This window comes from Sparus aurata, chromosome 15 (assembly GCF_900880675.1).
Source record: "Sparus aurata chromosome 15, fSpaAur1.1, whole genome shotgun sequence".
Lineage (NCBI taxonomy): Eukaryota > Metazoa > Chordata > Actinopteri > Spariformes > Sparidae > Sparus > Sparus aurata.
In genome coordinates this window covers 31686830-31697972 of record NC_044201.1, presented here as the reverse complement: position 1 = coordinate 31697972, position 11143 = coordinate 31686830, and the positions used below count along the sequence as shown (strand labels likewise).

General features: G+C 46.1%; 1 protein-coding gene across 11 annotated transcripts in view; it reads right to left on the bottom strand.

Annotated features, from left to right (window-relative positions):
* Positions 1-436: 436 nt before the first annotated feature.
* LOC115597113 (LIM domain-binding protein 3-like) overlaps positions 437-11143 on the bottom strand; it is a 49577-nt gene continuing 38870 nt past the window's right edge. For 2 of the 11 annotated variants that reach the window (XM_030442800.1, XM_030442801.1), the window contains exons 6-15: positions 9352-9515; positions 9190-9235; positions 6585-6698; positions 5257-5313; positions 3224-3420; positions 2775-3147; positions 2410-2590; positions 2210-2330; positions 1930-2045; positions 437-1090 (exon numbers count right to left, since the gene is read on the bottom strand). In XM_030442800.1, the coding sequence (XP_030298660.1) occupies positions 1001-1090; positions 1930-2045; positions 2210-2330; positions 2410-2590; positions 2775-3147; positions 3224-3420; positions 5257-5313; positions 6585-6698; positions 9190-9235; positions 9352-9515 (1459 nt within the window). In that variant the 3' untranslated portion in view covers positions 437-1000. The remainder of the gene's footprint in view (positions 1091-1929; positions 2046-2209; positions 2331-2409; positions 2591-2774; positions 3148-3223; positions 3421-5256; positions 5314-6584; positions 6699-9189; positions 9236-9351; positions 9516-11143) is intronic. The other 9 variants (XM_030442807.1, XM_030442805.1, XM_030442811.1 and 6 more) reach the window with 7 other exon arrangements.

The following is an 11143-nucleotide window of genomic DNA, read 5'->3' as shown; positions in this document are numbered from 1 at the left end:
TCTTCATGTGCTGCTCTGTCAGGCCACCTCAGTCCAGATTAGACCAGGTCCAAGACCGGATCCAGGACTGAGGCGGGACCGAGAGCCAACCACAACAGGAAATAAAGAGTTTTAAGTTGTAACAGTGATGCTGCGCTGAGGTCTGAGGAGCTGCTGCTGAACAAACATTAGTAAAACAGTTTTTAGTAAAGTGAAAAAAAAATGAAGTTTAAGAGATCAAAATCAAAACAGGCACGAAGAGTTCAAGACACGATGAACAACATTCAAGAGACAGACGACAGTTCAGTGACGAGGCTGTTTCAACTCAAACTGCTAAATGCTACATGCTACATTTGAAAAAAAAAAAAAAAAAGCCACTATAATCAAATATTTTTTGTTACTTTTCTTTAAAGTTTGTTTGTAAAAGATGAAATATTAATTGGAATTGCAAAATTACTCTTAAATAATTAACTTTGCTTTATTTCATCTCGAAAGACAGAAAAATAAAAGAGAATGATGACATTAACTTTTCTATATGCATTTGGATTATACTTCATATATAATTATACATGAAGTATAATTATATATGAAGTATAATTATATCATGTATAATTAATCCAAACAACAAATGATCACATAATCACAACAATACTATTCTAAATATTGATTTGAAGTTGTTAGTTACATATTTAATATCATAAATAGTCAGTTTATGTATCAGTTAATGTTGATGTAATTTGGCGCTCGGACTCGGTTCTCGTCCTCATGTGAGACCTGAACAGCACATTAAACACACACACGTAAGTTTGTGGTAGAAAACATAAGAAAATAAACAGCTGAGAATAAAGTGGACGACAGAAAACATCATGACTTCCTGTTTTGAAGCAGAATCATCAGGCAGCGTCGTTTAATGGTTAATATTTATGCTCAGAGAGAAAAGTTCAAACCAAAGTGAACTTCTTAGTTTGCATCATAACACAGTTGTTGTTGGCGGTTTGCGTTGGTTGTCGATGGTCGTTGTCTACACGTTGATGGCGTGAGCGTGCTTCTTGCACAGAGGTTTGTCTTTCTTTGAGTAGAAAGGTTGACCCTCCAGGTTCACGTGGCACACCTGCAGGTACAACACAGGTGACAGCGTTACAGCCAGGACACAAACATGCACCAGTCAGAGAGGAGCTGTGCCGTCTGCCGACAGTCGGGTGTGCGGCAGATGGGCAGGCGGGTCTGCCGACAGAAAACATCATGTGACATCACTGTCTGCGTCGGCTGCGTTATGTGGCATATGTGCTCTACCCACTCGACTACCTGCGCGCCCCAGTCAGAATCATTTTAAAGGCTTCCACTAACAGTTTGAGTTTCAACACAAACAGAACAGAAGTTTAATTCTTAAATAAAAGGTTTCTAATGCAAAATAAACCTGCAGACGACCTTTAATTGAATCTTTTTATTGTCTTTTTGAAGCACCGGCTGCATTTTGTTTGCAAGTGGCCGAGGAGAGCGAAGAGGGGAGGCTGGCCGGTCCTCCTTGTTGGCTGTTGTAGGCTATAGGGCGGGCCTGTGATCTCATATTGGGTCAATACAAATGAGGATTCACCGTACGGACGTCTGAATGTGTTTTGGCCTATATATTGTTCTGGACTGGATCGACCGGGCCTTTAGGACTGTAACAAGACAAACACCAACGCTGAGGGTTCTTTGTGTCTGCTGCTGTGATTGGATCTCAAACTGGTTTCCATCAGTGAAACAACAGAATGAGAATCTTAACTTTCCAAAGATGGATCACATGAGAACCCGCTCAACAGTACCAGCTGTGTAATGTGAAGAGAATATCCCATCTAAAACCATCTGCCTTCACTCTATGACTGTTTAAATCACTGATTGGGTTCTGGTATTGGTTCTGGAATTGGATCTGGATCTGGTCGTGGTTTTGGTTGTGGTTGTTGTTCTTACCGCACAGACGAAGCAGGTATCGTGCCAGGTGTGACCCAGCGCCTCGATGAACTTATCACCAGCTTCGACCGGGAAGTCACAGCCGTGACACTTGGTGCTGAACAGAGCGACATAATCTGACAGAGACACAGAGACACACTTAGAAACACTCATTCTGTAACTGACCCCTGACCTCTGACCCCTGACCTCTGACCCCTGACCTCTGACCTCTGACCCCTGACCCCTGACCTCTGACCCCTGACCTCTGACCCCTGACCTTACAGTGTGACCACCTTCATACCTTTCTCGCAGTATGGCTCTCCGTCCTCCATGTGGAAGAGGCTGTTTCCGAAGGCTTTGCCGCAGGCTGCACACACGAAGCAGGTAGTGTGCCACGTCTGCCGCAGAGCGTGCATCACTTCCTGTAACACATCACATGGCACAACGTGTCAGACAGTACACCTGTGTACAGGTGTACATGTACACAGAGGAGCATCTCACCCCCATGATCTTGGTGTTGCAGCGGGCGCAGGTGGGGGCGAAGAACTCCTCGTAGCAGTTCTCACAGTAGACGTTGTTCTGCTCCTCCACAAAGCTGACATCAGCCAGAGACATGTGGCAGTAGTGACAGTTAAACTCCTCGGGGTGCCAGGACCGACCCAGAGCCACCAGGAACGGGCCCCTGCAGACACAACAGCACCAGGTCATCATGTTAGGTGTTCTCTGCTTGTCTTTCATAACTTTTTAAATTCTTAAATTGTTCTTTGAAAGTTCCATCAGAACGAATGAGTCCCAGATGTAAATTAAGTGATCATATTTGATATATATTAGAAACCACAGAAGAAGAGGCAGCAGGTGTGACTCACCTGATGACACTGTTACAGGCTCCACACAGAGGCGTACGGCTGCTGGCGGCAAACCGCTCCGCCCTCTGGGCCACGCCCCTCGCCACAGGAGAGAAGGGTGCGGGGCTTGAGGTGATGGGGGCGGGGCTGGGAGCTGCAGGCGCAGCGGGGGAGGGGTTGGGGATGTATGCTGGTGGAGGAGGGGCAGCTTGGGGCAGTGGCTGCACCTTCACAGTGGTGGTCATCTTGCTGGGGTCGAACTTATCAGCGAAGTTGGGGTCAGCCACCCAGGGGGGTCTGCCAGCAGAGGCGGGGCCAGTCGGGGCAGGGGCGGGGGCAGCAGCTGGGGGGCGGGGCTGAGGAGGTGGTATTAGAGATGGAGCAGGAGCCGGACCTGGAGGAGGAGAAGACTGTTAGTGGATTCTTCTCTTGCCTCTCTGTGTGTCAGATCAGCACTCAGGTGTTCTCACCTGGCTGGGAGGGGTAGATGCAGGCAGTGCTGACCACCTTGGGAGGGGCGGGGCCAAGAGGGATCTGAATGGAGCTCTGCTGTGTGGGCGGGAACTGTTGCATGGGAGGCTGCTGGTACTGCTGGGGGATTGGCTGGTAGTGCTGTGGAGGCGGGGCCTGTGGAGCCTGATGCATCGGAGGAGGCTGAGCGTACGGGCTGAAGAGGCAGGAAGACATGCTGGTTCATACATACACTGTGATTTATACACACACACACACACACACACACACACACATATATACTGTATATATATATAAACTCACTGAGGCATCACTACCACAAGTTGTACAACAATGAAAACGTGATCTGATCTGTGACAAACACTCACACATCCTCGGCTCTGCGTCACTCTGAACACAAACATATGTTAAACGTTTTTATGCAACTTGGCTTTTGTTTCACCTCCTGGACTACTGAGTGGGCCAGCTGGGCCCAGGCACCGGGCCCACAAGGTGAGGCGGTCCATGGACCATAACTTCTATTTTAAGTGACCAACATGTCCAGAGAAACAGAATTAATAAAGACACACAAAAATACCTACAAAGAAATACAAACCAAAGACAAAGTGACACAAAGTGACTACGAATCCAAAGTGGGTCTAAACATCGACTTTATCTGACGCTTGTTTTATGTAACAGGAAGTTCCTATTGCAACTTTTAACTCATTACAAAAGACCAAGTTTCATTTATAGTTTCAACTTTTAATGCCAAATGTGTAAATGTGCAGAAATACCCACCAGACCTTCTTCCCTGTGACAAACACTCATTTGTTGATTTGCAGGTTAGAAGTTGTCTGTGTTAACGTAACATTTGGTTCTGTAGGATTTCACAATTCAAAATCAAACTGGCCCAAATGCTGAAATAAAGTGATTATATAAAAACCTGCAAATCATCTAATCAGTGCTTGCTGGGTGTTTGTACACACAGGATGTCCAAAGGTTAGTGACAGTTTTAATTAAAAAAGCAGACCAGTACAAACCAGCCTGACAACCAGCCTGTACGAGATGACAGCTGGACGTCAGAGCCGGTTAGAAGAGGTTCTGCCTGCAGGATGAAGTTGTTAAGTCTTATTACTAAACGGTTACATGGTCAAAACTGGCAGGTTAAAGGTTCAATTCCCATCAGGGTCACCCATTTTTAAAAAAGAGCCTCAGTATGCTTCAAATGAAGAGGATAGTCCAACAGAACCAGTCTGGACAACTTCTATAACTTTCACTTAACAAAGGGATTTACACAGCAGACTCCATGTTTCTACTCACAGACAGAAAGAAGTTCATGTAGAACATTTGCTGAATGAACAAGAAGGTCCAAATAATGCAGAATGAGTCAGAGACAGAGTTTCACAGAGTTTATAAAGTGTCTCCAACTCAACAACTCACTAAACTGACACATTTGTTAAGGGAGTCTGGGGACTTTCTCCACGGGGACAAAGAAGTAGCCTATATTGTTACTGTTTAGTGTCTTTGTAACATGTGACATGTTTAGATCAATAACATGTTTCTTCTTTCATAAATGGAGTGTAAATGGTGACATCAGTGTAAACAGTGTGTTCAAACAGCTGATCAATGTTGGCAGGTAAGACTTTAGCACTTTAGACACAGAAGCAGACAGGCTGGTACAGACATGCTGCCACAAACTGACACTTTTTACAAGGAGACAAACAACTTCAGCTGAAAGATTTAATGCTGAATTTACGACAAGGACACAATGACTTACAATCTGTCACAGGCACAGTTTCACTACGTTAGAAAGTTTGTTTTAACTCAACAACTCTTAAAATCACTACATTTGGTAATGGAGTCTGGTGATGCTGCTGTTACTTGAAGCATACTGAGACTTGCAGTCCACTCATGGTCCTGCAAGGAGTTTTAGAAGAAGAAGCCTGTTTAAAGGCAGATGGTTTGTTACGTAGCGTGGATAAAGAGGCAGCGTGAAGCAGACTAATCACTGGCAGCATGTGGACCCGAGCTGGATCCCTGCTGGTGCTGATACCTGGAGACGGCAGCTTTGTGCCGGAAGTTGTAACCAGCGGCAGACTGTCGCTTCAGACTGCAGGTGTGGAGACAGAACAGCACAGGTCACCATGGCGATCTGCATCCTGAGAGGTTAACCTGCTGCAGGTGATCATTCAGATGTTTTCTGCCTTCTCGTATTGTGTCTGTTGTGTTTTCAGTGTCTTATAAAAGGGTTAACATGGACCTGAGATCTGTCCATCATCAACTCCTTTTTCAGCCCACAAGTTCTGATAACAGCAGACAGACGCAGTCATGTTGCTCTGTCAACGAGAAGCATCTCCGAGGAGACGAACAGGTTCCGAACAACAGCTAACTACTGTACTACAGACTCAGAATCCTCCAGGAGCTGGACCCAGGAACTGGACCCGGGTCTAGATTACAGCCGAACTCTGACTTTACAACTTGTACATTGATCAGTTTATAGAAAACCTGGATAGTAATTGTGCAGTAAGACTCTTAGTGGTGGAGACGTTTCAGTCATGTGACCGTGATGTCGTCTGTTTGTAGGCTAACATTAGCTTCTTACTGCTACACAGTTAATTTAGCTTCAAACATCACAGAGTGGAGTTCATCTGTGGAGATTATCTGGATCAACAGAACCTGGACGGATCAGAACCTTCAGATGATGTTCTGTAAAGATCCAGAATCAAGTTCAACAATCCCACAGAGGAACCAGAGAGATGCTAACTTTTGACGTGGCCGCTGCAGCGCTCTGTCTCTCTGTTGTAATCATCGACCATGAAACATGGAGGCAGCTGTCGCCTCGTCTGTGTCGTCATGTTGGGTTCAGGAGAAAGATGCAAAATACACAATTCAGTTATAATGGAAGGTAAAATGGCCGCCAAGTGGCATTTCAGCGTTGGCTTCACATCTGAAAATGTTCAGGACCCCAAACGGTACCACTCATCATCTGGACCAATTAGGGTAAGTCCTAATTAACGTTTCAGTTAGTGCACATCTGCTTTAATCATATCAAAAGTTGCATCATTAATCTTAAAGTCGACATTAATAAATAAATACTTAGAGCTTTCTGAACAAAGTGAAACGAGTCAGCAAAGGGTTAAATGTTCACTGTGTTGTTGTCCATAAAGCTCTTAAATCTTCAGATACAAACAAACAAACAAACAAACAAACAACAAACGTCTGTGAACTCATCAGAAACATCATCAGTGTATGTTTTGGGTCAGTTTGAAGTTTACTGACGTCAGTAAACACACGTGATGATCAGACGTGATCACTGAGAGTGACAACAAACGCATCCAATCAACGTCTTTCACTCAGATTGGCCCTCAGCTGATTGGTTACCTGTGAGGGGCGGGATCAGATGAAGCGGGAATGTTGTCCCAAGGCTGCAGGGCGGCGCTAGCAGGTGGAGCGGTGGGGGCGGAGTCTGCAGAAGCTGGCGCATGCTCAGTAAGGCTGAAGCACAGGACGTGTGTTAGCATCAAGTGAGAGAGAGAGAGACCCTAACCCTATATATATATATATATATACATATATATATATATATATACATACATATATATATATGTGTATATATATATATGTGTATATGTATATATATATATATATATGTGTGTATATATATATATATATATATATATATATATATATATATACAGTATATCTGTTGTACATATTTTACTGTGAGCACACAGTTGGTGAAAAGGCTGAAGAGGAACAAGAAGACAACAGCATGTTATTGTTAATTGTAATGGATCTCATGCACAAATCATAAAGCTAATAAAACAAATATTGTTGCAGCATTTTGTTATCGAGCCCTAAACGATGGTTCCTCTTCATCTTCATCTTCATCTTCATCTCCAGTGTGTGTCGCTCCTCTTTCTGTCTTCTGTCCACAAACTGACACTGACTCATTAAATCAACAATTACTATAATTATTCTGTGTTTGTTGTCACACACGGCCGAGTGAAGTCAAACTCAGCTGTTCTATTTCTTATAGTGGCCCTGAGCCAGGAGGAGATGGAGGAAGAGGTGGAGGAGGAGGAGGTGGAGGAGGTGGAGGTGGAGGAGGAGGAAGAGGTGGAGGAGGAGGAGGTGGAGGAGGAGGAGGAGGAGGAAGAGGTGGAGGAGGAGGAGGTGGAGGTGGTGGAGGTGGAGGAGGAGGAGGAAGAGGTGGAGGAGGTGGAGGAGGAGGTGGAGGAGGAGGAGGAGGAAGAGGTGGAGGAGGAGGAGGTGGAGGAGGAGGAGGAGGAGGAGGAAGAGGTGGAGGAGGACCAGTGCACATCAACTGCATGTAATGGAGGGATGATCAGATCAGTGCACTGAGGGAGCTCCATCCATCAGGGGTGGAGGAGGAATACAAGCTCAGCATCAGACAAACCTCCGCCCTCCTACTCAGAGTCTGATACCGGGTCTGATACTGGGTCTGATACCGGGTCTGATACCAGTCAGGGTTGGGTTATGCTGACTGTGGTGAGGAATTCAAATGATCATCTCAGAACGTGAAGACTGTCACTCCTTTAATTATTGATCCAGCAGAGAATTATGGGATTACTCAGTTACCTAAATTGAGAGGAGGAGATATTCAAAATGTACTGCAGGAGATAAATAAGTCTCATCATTTATTGATTATTAAGTAAGTGTCATAAATCTGAAATGTATCAAATAAAGTTTGTGTATTAAAAGTATGATATATAATGATATGTGTCTTCAGCTGCAGCGTGTGCTCCTCAGTCCTGCAGCGCCCTCTGCTGGTCCCCGCAGCTCTTTACACCGCTGACTGGCTGACTGACTGCTGCAGACTGACTGACTGACTGACTGACTGCTGCAGACTGACTGACTGACTGACTGACTGCTGCAGACTGTCAGCGAGCTGCATCACATCTGTTTCACCAGCAGCTTGTTTTTTCCCATCACAAAGAAGTGGGGGCGGCAGTACCTCAGTGGGTAGAGCTGGTGGACTAGTGATTGGAAGGTTGGTGGTTTGAATCCCGGCTCCCCCGGGGCGGAACTGAGCTACATGTTGAAGTTTCCTTGAGCAAGATACTGAACCCCAAAATTGCTCCTGATGAGCAGTTGGCACCCTGTGTGGCGGCCTCTGCCATCAGTGAGGCTGCGATGACTCATCCAGGGTGAACCCTGACCTTCGCCCATCGGGTAAACCAGTGGCGAATCCTCAGGGCCTTCAAGGTATTCAGAGAAGGCCCTAAAATCCTCAGATGAAAAAGAAACGTATCTTATTAATTTTATAAATAAAATAAAATTACGCCGACTTGTTTCTGTAGTTTTCTGTCCTTACACTGCGCATTTGAGTGGTTTTCTGTTGGAAAAAAAATTCAACCAATCAGATATTTTTCTATGTGTCTCTGGGCAGAATATCCTCCATCCAGAGTAATCTGTTTCCCTTATCGAAGCCCCTGGCCATTAAACGTAATGAGAGAGTACATTTGGATTGACAATTTGATCAACCAATCATATTTGGATTTGTAGCCAATGGGCGTATTCTTTAAGACTTTCTACAGCTCCAGGGTATTCTAGAAGGCCCGCTGGCTCAGTCACGCGAGACCTAGCTTAACTGGCGAGTTGTGGCAACAGGTGGAGATGATATTGTTACAGAAGGCCTAGTTCTGATAGGCACGGTTCGCCACTGGAGTAAACTGGATTTGGCCCCAGTAAGCTCCACGACCCCTTAGGGGGAAATATAGCGGCAACATCCCCGCAACCCTCACGGATAAGCGGAAAGAAAACGGAATGGAACATGTACTTAGTTACTTTATGAGGATGAGTTCAATCATTTGTTTGTTAACTTGATTCTCTCGCTATCTAATGAGATGAGTTGTTGTGGGCGGGGCAGTAAGCCGAGGCAGGGGTGGGGCAACATGTTTGTGGGCGTAGGCAGATTGTACAGGTGAGGTCAGCAGCTGTTTAATGGAGCTCTGCTGCCTACCTGCTCCTCCTCAGCACCTCCTTCTCCTCCTCCTTCTCTCCTGGTGCTGGAACAGACAGGAAACATGAGAGGAGATGTTACTGAGCATGCTCAGTTTAAAAGGTCAGCCAAGAATTTAAATTCTCAAACTCTAAACTCAGCAGTTCAGGACAACAAACTTACTGGACTCAGTTCGGGTCATGTGGGTGAGGACCTGGAAGGACTTGGACTGCATGCTGGCGCTGTGGCGCCCCCTGTCGCCCAGCTCTGGGTCCGTCTCTGCACTCTGGACGGCCCGGTAGACGGCAGAGGCGTTGTCTACAAGATGCTCTTTAACTGGGACAGAACTGTAACCAAACCCCCGATACCAAACCGAGTCAACACTAACGCACTGGAGCTGAAGCTTCACGGATTGTGAGCCACTTTTAGGGATTTTTGGTAAACTTTTGGACACCGTGACTAAAACCTGGAGCACCAAAATGTTTGTATGGTTTCCAAAAAGAAGCAGAAGCAAACAGCTGATGTGATTTTACATGAGAGCAAAGAAGAAGCTGTGCTGAGCTGCCACTGATTAGATTTGCATGACATGAAGAAGAAGGAGACGGTGAGGATGGAGATGAAGATGGCTGCTGCCATCAGAAAGTGTTCACAGAGAGACACATGAGACACATTTGACATGTTTTCATTGACAGAACATTTAAAGATATAAACCACCGAAGAGAAGAAGAAGAAGAAGAAGAGAACTTAGAACCTGTTATAAATGTTATAAATGAGTCTTTCTGTAAGTTTCTCAGTAAGTGAGTTGGATGTGACAGCGCAGGAGGAGGAAGCTCGTCAGCTGTTTCAATTACAGCAGGTTCATTATCAGCTGCAGCAACGCGACTTCTTCATGCACACAGAACCTCAGCCGTCAACACTCGTTTACCACCACATGGAAAACTGATCATTAGTGTACAGAGAGGAGGAACACAGAGAGGAGGAACACATGGACGAGGAACACAGAGAGGAGGAACACAGAGAGGAGGAACACATGGAGGAGGAACACATGGAGGAGGAACACAGAGAGGAGGAACACATGGAGGAGGAACACATGGAGGAGGAACACAGAGAGGAGGAACACATGGAGGAGGAACACAGAGAGGAGGAACACATGGAGGAGGAACACATGGAGGAGGAACACAGAGAGGAGGAACACAGAGAGGAGGAACACATGGACGAGGAACACAGAGAGGAGGAACACATGGAGGAGGAACACATGGAGGGGGAACACAGAGAGGAGGAACACATGGAGGAGGAACACAGAGAGGAGGAACACATGGAGGAGGAACACAGAGAGGAGGAACACATGGAGGAGGAACACAGAGAGGAGGAACACATGGAGGAGGAACACATGGAGGAGGAACACAGAGAGGAGGAACACATGGAGGAGGAACACAGAGAGGAGGAACACATGGAGGAGGAACACATGGAGGGGGGAACACAGAGAGGAGGAACACATGGAGGAGGAACACAGAGAGGAGGAACACATGGAGGAGGAACACAGAGAGGAGGAACACATGGAGGAGGAACACAGAGAGGAGGAACACATGGAGGAGGAACACATGGAGGAGGAACACAGAGAGGAGGAACACATGGAGGAGGAACACATGGAGGAGGAACACAGAGAGGAGGAACACATGGAGGAGGAACACATGGAGGAGGAACACAGAGAGGAGGAACACATGGAGGAGGAACACAGAGAGGAGGAACACAGAGAGGAGGAACACATGGAGGAGGAACACATGGAGGAGGAACACATGGAGGAGGAACACAGAGAGGAGGAACACAGAGGGAGGAACACATGGAGGAGGAACACAGAGAGGAGGAACACATGGAGGAGGAACACATGAGAGGAGGAACACATGGAGGAGGAAACACATGAGGAGGAACACATGGAGGAGGAACACAGAGAGGAGGAACACATGGAAGGAGGAAC